The sequence below is a fragment of the Nannospalax galili genome, unplaced genomic scaffold, assembly GCF_000622305.1.
Source record: "Nannospalax galili isolate Female #2095 unplaced genomic scaffold, S.galili_v1.0 scaffold3296, whole genome shotgun sequence".
Classification (NCBI taxonomy): domain Eukaryota; kingdom Metazoa; phylum Chordata; class Mammalia; order Rodentia; family Spalacidae; genus Nannospalax; species Nannospalax galili.
The window spans coordinates 47746-60181 of NW_008337641.1; the positions used below are offsets into that span (position 1 = coordinate 47746).

The 12436-nt window shown below is 42.5% G+C and overlaps 1 protein-coding gene across 2 annotated transcripts in view; it reads right to left on the bottom strand.

The window, feature by feature from the left end:
- Positions 1–569: 569 nt before the first annotated feature.
- The window catches only part of Acad11 (acyl-CoA dehydrogenase family member 11), a 109465-nt gene continuing 97598 nt past the window's right edge, over positions 570–12436 (bottom strand). For both annotated transcript variants that reach the window (XM_008832670.3, XM_029563362.1), the window contains exons 19-21: positions 9215–9331; positions 8361–8470; positions 570–2198 (exon numbers count right to left, since the gene is read on the bottom strand). In XM_008832670.3, coding sequence (XP_008830892.1) covers positions 2084–2198; positions 8361–8470; positions 9215–9331 — 342 coding nt within the window. In that variant the 3' untranslated portion in view covers positions 570–2083. The remainder of the gene's footprint in view (positions 2199–8360; positions 8471–9214; positions 9332–12436) is intronic.

The window sequence follows — 12436 nt, forward strand, 5'->3', positions numbered from 1 at the left end:
AGAGGATAACTTGCATGAGTCAGTTCTTTCCTTCTACCGTGTGGGTCCTGGAGCTCGAGTTCAGGTTGTTAGGCTTGGTGGCAAGTGCCTGTACTCACTATGCCATCTGGCAAGCTTGACCCTCTGTTCCTTTTAACATGATTTTATTTGAGTAAATTAAAGGTAAGTGCAGATCACATGGAGTAACCCGACCTGCCTGAGGGGCAGCAACATGAGTAGGTGAACTGAAATGAATTTCCACCAGTAGAGCAGCTTTCCTCAAAGACAGAGAAAGCATTTACAAGACCTTAAGTACTAGCTATAACCCTTACTTCAGATTATTAAAAAACAAAACAAACCCCAGAGGCTGGCTGCAGTAGTGGTGTATGCCTGCAGTCCCAACACTTAGGGAGTAGAGGCAGGAGGATTAGGAATTCAAGGCCATCCTTGGCTACATAGTGAGTTCAAGACCAGCCTGATCTATATGAGACCCTGTTTCAAACAAATAATCCTCCTGACATCTTCTGAATAAAAATGTTTTAAATTAATAATAATGTTAGTTTGGGTTATAAGATTTGAAACACTTCAAATAAGGAGATCTTATAAAGTACTTTATTGTGCTTCCCAAATTTCAAGCTGCTTCTATATGGCTCCAGTGATTCTCACAAGCAGGAAAGGTCCCCTGTGATTCAAGTTAATCCCACTTTATCAAAAGGAGGTAGAGGGAGGCGAAGGCTCAGTGGCACAAGTTGCAGAGGCCCATACAGTACACTTGGCTTTTAAACCCAGGCCTGTCTCAAGGCCCTACCACACCCCCAGGAAGAAATTTAAAACAGAATTTTGGGCTGTCCATAACATCATGTTTCATACTTTCTGATGAAAAAGTTAAGGGTTTTTCAGGACTAAAAATACTTTCATTTGAAAAATTTAAAACTTACCAGATATTATTTCAATGATATTCACTTCATAAATGTTAATGAGAGACAGGTAAGACTTTGGTAGACTTCATTTAACTCAGTATTTCCAGTAATCTCAATGTGCAACCAATATGAAAAGGTCTCCTTAATGAGATATTTTGAATATTTTCATGCTGTTTTCAAAATCGAGTATGTATTTTATACTTACTGTTTATTTGGATGTCAAATTTTGATTCAAAATACTTCTCTTGACTGAGATTTCACAACATTCATTCTTGAAAAAGTAGATTCACATACCCAAGTCATTCCAACCATACTTAACAGTTTTCATAATAACTGAATAAAAAATCTGTATTTAAGCTAAAACTTTGGTTTTTGTGCCTCTGGAGAGTCATGGGAGCCACCAGCTCTACTGAGGGCACAGCACCGACAGAAGCAGGCACTGAGAGCTATGGCACAGGGTGCTGCTAACACAACGGCATTCACAACAGAGCATCCTCTTCAGAGCTAAAGGCCTCCGATGAAGCTCAAAGAGCTCCCTGTTCTCAGAGGCACTGTATAAGCAATGTAAGTGGTCTCAGTTATATTTTCTTATAACATGCGGCATTTTCTTGTAAACTTTCTTTCACCTGCATTCAGATTTCGTACAAAAATGCTTCCTGTTGGAAGAGGCTTTGTAATAATTACAGGAATTCTCAATCAACCCCACCAGTTATGTCTTCAATACAAATGTTACTCATGGTGTTAAACTAACCGCTGCCCCCGCCCCAAACATATTAATAGTGTCAAAGCTACATACTGTATTTTCAAAACAATATGAAATATTCCTGGAGCTGTTTGTTTACATGGGGTAATTCCTGAAAATCAAAGTGAAAAAATTTCTATGTCGATGTTAAAGAAATGGCTCTACAGATCCCTCTGTCATCCCATTGTAAGTCACCGATTAATAAAGCAAATGCTAAACCATTAGAACAAGACCCAGGGACAATAATTAAAGTATTTATTTACCTCACACCTGTGTGATCCTTCCTATTATCAAACCCAGTGATCAAAATAGATGCTAAAATCTTTACCACAAGTGAGAAACTGGCCTTGGGGTCAAACACCCTAAAAATAGGAGACTCAAATGTTGGCGCGGATGCTGTGAAGGAGCCTGCCCACCAGCAGGACCGGCGGTGCTCCCCGCTTCACATCCTGGCTGTCAGCTCTCTGACTTGTTCCTGAAGCTCCATTTTTGCGATTGCTGACAGGTGGACTTCATCAGGTCCATCTGCTAAGCGCAGAGTTCGGATTACGGCATATCTGGAAAGACAAGCAAACAGGTCACAGATTTACCAAAAGAGCATGCTTCTGTAATGTCACGTTCATCCTAAGCCAAGACTGTATTAATCTCACAATAAGAAAAAGAAAACAAGTATGAAGGAAATGAAGGGAGAAAGTCAAAGGCCTTTGGGAGCTGCCATTTCAGTTTCCAGTTTAGGAAGGTGGCTGAGAAGAGGTGCCCAGCAGCCACCTCCTCCTGCACAAGGAACCAAGGTAGCAGGTGCATAGCTGCACTTAGGTGGGGGAACATTTGAACCTTAGATGACTCGGAGAACTAGAAGAGCAGCACAGAGAGAAACAAAACACCCTGGCAACCTCTCTCTTCTCACCCCTAATCCCCCACAGTCATGGGCTCCACAGCCAGGGCCGGGGAAGCTCCCCTCCAAAGGTCAATGTGGAAGAGAATCCCAACAAACAGCCAGTACAGATGCTAGCAGTCCTACTTCTGGGAAGTTTTCTAATCTTCACAGAACCATAGCCCATGTAGATATATCCACTGAGCCCTAGGCTGTGGGCTTGCTTTGGAAGGGTATCCTACATCACCTCCCACAGAACCCCCAGGGAGCTATAGTTAGATACATCTTGAGAAAGGCATCACTGTCTGAACATGCATTGCTCTAGGGGTCAGAAACCCCCACATATTCTCATCTTTGGGATCCCCACAGACTGTGTTGATACCACATTAATAAAAAACTTCACTCAGAGCAGTCTGACCAAGAGTGGGCTTGATCTTGTTCTGAGGTGTTCTGATTGTTTTCTTAGAACTGCCCATTCCAATCCACTCTCCCATCCCATCCCATCCCATCCCATTCCAATCCATTCTATTCTAATCGAATCTATTCAATTCCTTTCTATTCTAACTACACTATTTTACCATTTAGCAATATAAAGAATGAGGAAAGGCATGAGCACTCTATACTAACAGTTTTATAAGAGAAGAAGTTGTTTTTCTGACCCTACTGACTCAGAATAGCACACACACACACACACACACACACACACACACACACACACACACAGATGTCATCAACCTATGCCCCAATGTTATTTGCAATATTTGTGGGGGAGGTGTTGTTTACAGTGTTACTGTTTTCAATGTCATCACAGTCACATCTCATGCACACATACATTTTCCTGAGTCAGGGGCATAACTGAGCCACAAATAGGGAGCATCTTGTAAGATTAAAGCTATGCATTCTGCTCAGCTTGCAGGCATTAGTTATATGAGGATTCTAAATCATTGTAGGGTTGATTGCATTGTTTTTCTTAGCAGGAATACAAAGTTCTAAATGTTCTCAAAAACATATGATTACCTCAGTTTACAAGGTTATGTAAAATTTCAATTTGTACAGGCTTACAAAGAGTCTTTCCCAGAAAAAGCCACTCCCAAAACAGATAATCTTCTGTTCCAATTTAGGAAGTAGCTTCCTCACGAACTTTAACACGGCAAAATGATTGTGATATAAGCACACACACAGGGCCTTATACCATAAGGATATCTTGAAATCAGATCTCTCCATGGTTCTTAGCATCCCAAACATACCATGCTCAGGTACCAGGGTATTATAGACCATGCTTAGGTACCAGGGTGTTGTATAGGATTGTCCGCCAGACAGATGCCATCTTCCTGAGCTTGGCTGTGCCCACTTCCAATGATCATCACAGCTGGGTTTGTAGACTGGTGAGAGTCTTGGGACCTTCACCTGAGCATCTGTCCATACCACCCAACCAGTGGTAATTCAGCCCTAATTACTCTTGACCTCAGGGAAGGGCTAGAGTATTTAGTCTGAGGAAGACTAAGGGAGAGGGGCTCCATTTGTGCAGCTATGGGGAAGCCATCTTCCATGCTGGGTGAAGACTTTCCAATGCAGACTTAGCGGGGAGCACCCACACTCCAGTAAGTAACCCCTCACTCACTGCTCTGTAAGTAAGCTCAGTGAACTCATTGGTTCCCCAGAGTGCATTTTGGTGGAATCCTACCATTAGGACCTTTAGAGGAGGGAGTGGATGTTGCTTAGAGTTCCCCTAGGGAAGGAATTTTAGCAACACAGGGCAGGGAAGGAACACAGGGGTCTGTAGGCATGCTGACTTGACTTTTAACAACCATGGCTTGAACCATTCCCTCACCTTGAGGTGTACAGTGCAAAAGAGAGAGAATGAGAGGAACTTTCCTCAGGTTCAGCACCCTCTGAGGTAGGCACTACAGGCAAAGGATTTATGGCAAAAGCTGCAGGTCTAGCATCTGATGCATGCCTAAGTCTATACTACCAGCAAAGCTGCAGAGAGGATTGCCACTGTTCTCACACTTAGTGGTTCCTGCTGCCACCCAACTTTGTCCACCCACACTCTATCATCAGGGCCACATGTGAGGGTAACAGAGAACCCTGTTGCTCCTGCCACTGCCTGCCCATGTGCACCATCTGGCCAGGGAATACTGATTGGTCAGAGGATACATGTCCAACCCTCACCATGCTGAGGCAACTAACACAGCAGCCCCTGCTAGGTACAGAGCTAGCAGCAAGAGTCCCTGAGGACATCTCCATCATCTAGCAAGGGTCGCTGCTCCCACTGTACGGATAACCACACTGAAGGAGCTCCACATTCATTCCAGTCTTTACCACATCTGTCCAAACTGCTACTGTCCCCACTCTTGCATGACCTGTAGAGATAGTGGGTTACTCTCATTCTGTGACCAAAGTTCTTAGTCATAGCAAAGAAGTCATTTGTGGTAACACTGTGGTACCCAGCTGGAAACAAAGCCAACACTGAGCAACAAACCTATACCTCATGACACATCTTTAGGGTTGATTCCCTAAGACCAACCTACATAAAGGGCAAAGAGAATTGACCCCTGAGATCTGCAGCCCTCAATGTAGGAACACCAGGAGTATGAAGAAGAGAAGCTGACTGTGTAGCGATGGGTACTGAAGAGGGCAGAGGAAGAAAATTCCTGGCAATGGGCTCAGTGAGATCCGAGAGAACCCTGACAAGTAGCTGAATGAAGCCAGGAAGACAGTGCAGGCTGAGTGAGGCATTCAGCAGAGAGAGAAAATGTACAAAAGAAATGAACAGAAAGTTTAGAAATGAAGAGCTCAGGGGCTGGAGAGATGGCTCAGCGGTTGAGAGCACTGACTGCTCTTGCGGAGGACCCAGGTTCGATTCCCAGCACCCACATGGCAGCTATGAACTTAACTCCAGTTCCAGGGGAATCCAAAGCCCTCTTCTGACTGCTGGGGCATTGCACGACACGGGTGCACTCACATACACGCAGGCAATACACTTGTACACATAAAATAAAAATAATAAATAAAATATTTAAAAAAGAAATGAAGAGCTCAATAAGTAAAAATTAAAGATTGAGAACTGCAATCAACAGGAGACTAGATCAACAGGAGAATGGAACTGAAGACAGGTCATTCTAATATCCCAGATTCCTTCCGCCCAAACAGCAGACAGACAAACAAAACCAAAAACTAAACGGAAGAAGAGGAGGGGGCAGAAGGAGGAGGAAGGGGAGGAGGAGGGGGAGGAGGAGGGAGAGGAGGAGGGGGAGGAAGAAGAGAGCATTCAGGACTTGGGATAACATTAAATGAATTTCTGGAATACTGGGAGGCAATGAGAAGGAAGTTAAGAAGATAGAAAACTCATTCAATGAAATAATATGAGAAAATTTCCCTGATCTTGGAAAAGCTATGGACATGCCTTCATAGGAGGCTCATAGCGCCCCAAATAGATATGGCCAGAGTCTTCACCATGTCATCCTGTAGTTAAACTGTCAGAAGTGCAAGAGCTGTAATATTTGCAAGAGAAAAGATACGCGTAGAGCTATCTCTCTTAGACTAATAGAAGATTCTCAGCAGAAAACTTACACCAGGAAAGAATGTATTCTAAGTCCTGAAAAAAGATAACTGCCAAACAGGATTACTATACCCATCAATGCTCTCCTGCAGAAATGAGGGAGAAGTAGACTTTCCAAGACAAGCAAAAATGGAAGAAATTAGAACCATCAGACCAGCCTTACAAAAGATCTATCAGGAAGGAAATCACACTCAGAAGTGAAGGGAAGCGGCTACCATGGGTTGAGGATGTACCTCGGTTGGCACGGTGCTTGCTTAGCATGGACAGGGCTCTGAATTTGATCCCCAGCACCACACAAAACCAGGCATGATGGCGCATGCCGGCAGTCCGAACACACGGGAATAGAGACAAGAGGGTCATCAGCTATACGCCCAGTTGAGTTTGAGGCCAGTTGATTTTGGGCTACATGAGACCCTATCTCAATTAAATTAAGTTAATTTTTAGAAAGAGAGAACTACCATTAGTCACAAAAGTATGCCTATGTGGAAATGTCATAATGGACTCCATTTCACACAGTATATGCAGTTAATACATGTTACTAAATAAAGGTCCCAACTTGGGAAAACAGAATCTTCTGTTTCTGTTTCTGTTTTTGAGGCAGGGTTTTGCAGCCAAGGGTGGCTATAGGCATGTACTACTGTGATGGCAGGAAAGCAAACTCCTAAATGGAATAAGTGGGGTTAATCTCACTCATAGTTTGCTGTAAGTTATCTGAAGTTGTTGGAACTAAGAGATTTAGGAAGGCCGGAGGCAGCCAATAAAAGACAATGTGCACTTATTTCTTTAAGGCTAAAAATGAAAGAATGAGACAGTATCTCTAGAGAGACGGAGAAGGTGGCACTGTGCCTGTCTGTGGAGAGAGGTGCATGGACACGAAGAATGTTCCTCTTTACCTCTCAGTAACCAGAATCTGTCACCGGCATCAATGCTTCAAATTCACTGAAGCTTCCCTGTGAGGAGGCACTGTCCTGTGAACACAGGGTCCAGCTCCGGGCCCCTCAGTGTTGCCAGGCTCCTTCCTGGTTCAAGGTGAAACCCCATGCCGGAGCTGAAGCCCAGGGGCCCTTAGTGATGGTCCTCAGTGTTAAAGTCAACACAGGGTTCAGACAGTGGTAGAAATCTGAAAAAGCCACTACTTCCTAAGCTGAGTTCTACAGCAAGCTTCCTATATCACTTCACTTCACCTTAAACCACACCTCAGAGCAAGTGAATAACTCCATTTCGTTCTAAATAATTACTGTCAAAGCATCTGTAGATTTTAATTGATTTTAGTTTTTGATCAACACTTATTTGTACATATTTCATCTTTTTAAAAAATATTTTATTTATTATTTTTATTTTATGTGTATGCATATATTGCCTGTATATAAATAAGTGCATCTGTGTCGTGCTATGCCTGCAGAGGACAGAAGAAGCCATTGGATCCCCTGGAACTGGAGTTATAGACAGTTGTTAGCTGCCATGTGGGTGCTGGGATTTGAACTTGGGTCTTCTGCAAGAACAGTCAGTGTTCTTAATCTCTGAGCCATCTTTCCAGCCCCATATTTCATCTTTGTATTTTCAATTCCAACCTATCAAGTATAAACTTTTTTGATTTATTTATTTTTATTTTATGTGTATGAGTGTTAGGCCTACATATGTGTAAGTGCACATGTTGTGCAGTACCTGAGGAGGACAGAGAGGGTGTTGGATCTCCTGGAACTGGAGCTACTGATGGTTGTTAGCCACCTTGTGGCTGCTGGAATTCAAACCTGGGTCATCTGAAAGAACAGCCAGTGTCTTAACCTCTGAGTCATCTCTCCAGCCCAAACACTGCTTTTATTTTTTGGTTGTTAGCCTGAGCCTTTAGTGACTGAGCTATCCCTCCAGCCCTCAAACATTGTTTTTTTTAAAAAATCTTTGTGTGTATAATGTGTGCATACAATGTGTATATGATGTTTGTTTGTGTGTGTGTGTGTGTGTGTGTGAATATGTATGCACATATGCCTGGTACATGTGTAGAGGTCAGAAGACAACCTCAGGTATTGGTCCTCAATTCCAGTTTGTTTGAGGCAGGGTCTCTGTTATTCACTGATGCATAACACAGGTTAGCTGGCCTGCAGCCCTTAGCTCAGAGTAGAAGCACTAGGATTACAGACATGTGCTATGGTGCCCACCATTACATGGGTTCTTGGGATTTGAACTCAGGTTATCATACTTGCATGGCAAGTACTTCGTCCACTGAGCCATTGCCCTGGTCTCCCTAGCCCTCAAATTAGATATTTTTAAATGGTATCTACTCACATGTTAGCCAGAGGGTAATCCTGGGAAACACCAGCCCCTCCGTGTACCTGGATGGCCCAGTCAGTGATCTTGCAGACAGCTCGGGGGGCAGCCACTTTGATCATTGCAATCTATATAAGCAAGATATGAAAAGAATGTTCTTTTTCCAGACTGTGCAAAATGTGCCAGGATTTGATATAATTGATATTTTCTTTGTGAAGAAAACTTTGCCAGGAAACTTTTCCACACCCAAGCCACCACTAAAACAGGATCTTTGGTGAAAGCCAACAGAAAGCTGTATGAGGCAGTGAATGTCCCTATCTCAGTTAACAGAGACCTCCTGGAAAGAAATCTCTCTTCCAAATCACATTTATTTGTAACTTGCCTTATTTCCAAAAGGACTGTCAGCAGCTTGTAAATTATATTCATAATGCCCGGGGGTCATATGGTCTTTTCTTAGCAATTTTATGGGCTTTTAGAATGAAATGATTATGCACTCATTCTAGATAAACTGGAAACAGGGGAAGGCAGGGGACAGTGGGTGTCTTATATGAAACATTTACAATGTGGCAGAACTGTTCTATGCCTTCTGTACCCATTTTTGCCATCCTGAGGCCAAAGCAGGAGGACACTCAGGTTGCAGGCTAGCAGTGGTAGTGCAGAGGGCACTATCAACTCCAGGTGTGGAGAAAGTCTAGGACTTGCCCACCCCTTGTTGCTGCATCTCAACGACTCTGAAGATCCTCTGCATCCTGACAGTCACTCCCTTAGGCAGCCCAATGAGAAGAAAGCTAGCAGCCGAAAGACAGTTATAGCCTTTAAACCAAAAATCACATGGGGACTTTGCAGCTGGAGGATGAGATGGGGCAGCTCACCTCCTTCTTGGCTGCAGCACTGCCCAGAGTATCTATGCTGTAGGCAGCTCTCAAGGTCAGCAAGCGGATCTCTTCGATGGCAATGCGGCTCTCAGCAATCCAGTGAGCCACAACCTCCTGCAGGGGAGTAAAGGGAGGATCAGTTGGTGCCTCGCATCAACATGTAACCACAGTCTTGTAGGTCCATAAACATTTTCTAGGCCACCCACAGCCCTGCTTCACAAGCTTCGCATTATATATCGTTAGGTAAAAGAGCAGATTCCCTTGATGGGCACCAATGTAGCCACATACCTGTGGAATACTATAGGCGAAGTAAGAAGACTGCAGAAGGAGCCTTGACAGCTAATGTCAAGATAGCTGAGCTGAGTAACTGTCTTACTGCCACACTCCTCCTCTGGCCCTTGTGAATGCTAGTGGTGGGCCCTCATTGAAACCTGCTATACATACAGTGATGGAGCTGGTGCTGTCAGACAAGATCATTCTCTGCACAACTTCAGTGTGAGGATGATCCAGCAACCCTTCACTGTGATGCTATTTATTGAAAATAACCTTCCCCAAGAAAGGAGAGATGACCTCATGCCTATAATCCCAGCGCTTAGGAGGTAGAGGCAGGGGATCAGGAGTTCAAGGCCAATCTGGGCTACCTGAGACTCTGAACAAAACAAAACAAAGCAACCAAATAAGCCAAAATGCCTTTTTATTTAGTGGACAAATCGAACACATGTGCTTAACATATGTAGAAAATAACATGTCCACAACCCAGATGCCGAACAGCTCCATTTCCCCCCAAACGCTCAGCACCCTTATGGGCTTAACACCCCCCCTTCTGGATTTATACCCTCAAATCTGCTCATCACTGACAGGCTTTCCCTCACTGAAGTCTTGCTTTTTCCATTGTTACACAATGAGATCATCTAGATGTATTCTTTTGAGAATGGCTTCTTTCATTCAGTGTAATGCTTTGAGTTTCACCCAAATGGTTCTGTTTATTAACTGTCCATGATTTTTTTTTTTCTGAGAAGAATTCCATTCTAGGGATGATCACTGTTTACCCATTCATTTGCTGAGGAACATTTAGTTCCAATTTTTGATTAACAGAGCTTTTATAAATCTTTGTATACAGATCTTTGTATGGATTTATATATATATGTTCATTTTATTTTATTTTATTTATTATTTTTTTTTGGTCTTTTTGAGACGGCCTCCCTGTAACCCCAGCTGTCCTAGAACTCACTATGTAGACCAGGCTGGACTTGAACTCACAGAGATCCACCTGCCTCTTCCTCCCAAGTGCTGGGACTACAGGCATGCGCCACCACTCCTGGTTTGTCTGGATATATATTTAAAGCAAATACCAGGACTGGAATTGTTGCTCAATGGCTAACATTCATAAGAAGTGGTCAGCTTAAGTGGCTGTGTCATTGGGCATTTGTACCAGCTAGCTATACAACAAAATAGATAAACATATAGCATTTATATATACAAGCAAAGGAACTGGGAACACTGAAATAAAAACCACAGTAAAATCTATAATGACTGAAAAATTGAAATGCTTATGTGTAAAAACAGCCGTGTGTTGCCTATGAACGGTGAAATGGGTTGCTATGTGATTCTGTTGCTTTGTGCATATGAGAGGGTACTTACACAAACTAAAACTAGTATGTCAGAGGCAATATAATCTTACTTATGGGAGTACCGTTGCCTATGCCACCCGTGATGTGGTCCATGACTGTATAACAAACATGACTACAGTGTGCATGCTGAAAGCTACGCACAGATGATGAAAGAGACCACAGAGAAGCTGAACATGCTGAAGCATGCTGTGTTCATGGAAAAGAAGACAGCACAGCAAACACATCGATTCTTCTTAAACCGATGTATTAGTTTGACATAATTCCTATCAAAATCTCACTGAAATCACTTTGCAGCTATAAACCATATTATTCTAAAACTTATGTGGAAAAATAAAGGGATTCGAGTAGCCAAAATACTCTTAAAGAGAAGAATAAAATGAGACAAATCAATCTAGCTTATTTCAATACTAGTTATAGTTACATAAGAATATGTGATCTTGGTAGTGAAAACAAACATATAGAGAATTAAGACAGAACAGAGAACCAAAAATAGACAACAAAACCATGCCTGACTGGGCTCTGAGAGAGACAGAAAAGCATTTAAATAAAGGAAAGATACCTTTTCTAACAAATGTTGCTGGAATGAACAAACAAAACCAACCAAACAAAAAATCTTGACTGAAGTCCTATACCTTATACCAAAATTAAACTATACACTGGAAATTAAAATGCAAACATTTTGGAAAAATTATTAGGAAAAATCTTCAGGATCTAGGAGGGCAAAGTGAAGACTTGAAGCCAAAACATGGTCCATATAGACAAAAAAGGACAAGTTAAAGTTCACTGAAATGAAATACTTTTGCTCTGTGACAGGTCCTGTTATAAGAATGAAAAACAAAACACCTATGTGTGTGTGTGGGGGGTGGGCGTTATTTACAAAGCACGAAGCTGACAAAGGATAGTACTGAAAACACATAAATTACTCTAAAAACTCAACAGTAAAATACAAACAATGCAGGTAGACAGTGATGTCAGGCATGAACCTACAGAAATGATATGGCAAATAAGCAAGCCGTCCCTATAAGGTTGACATCCATCAAAGCTTCTTGAGATATCATTACAAACCAATCAGGATGCCTAAAATATAGAAAATTGTACAGCACCATGTGCTGGTGAGGATGCATAGAAAATGGACCATTTTATACACGGTTTATGAGAATTGAAATTAGCTCCTTAAAGAACTGGACATACAATGGTCACATTACCCAGGAACTGTACTCTTGGGTATTTATCTCAGGTAAATGATAACATAATATATTCACATGAAAACCCAATACAAATGGTTATACTAACTTTATTTGTAACATTTCCAAATTGGAAACAACCTAGATGCCCTCAACAGATAAAGAGTTAACAACATAGAGCATATCTATACTAAGACTCTGCTCATCAATGAAGGAACCAAATACTGAATCACACAACTTGGGTGATTCTCCAAAGAACAATGACTGAGTTAAAAAGTTAAGCCAGCACTACTATCCTCAGGCCTCTTGTGGTAAGTCTATAGCGCAGCTCTCCGCTCCGGGACTCCCTAAGCCTCATTCACCCCTTCCATCCCCCCCCGCCATTCTATACTCCTAGTTTGGGC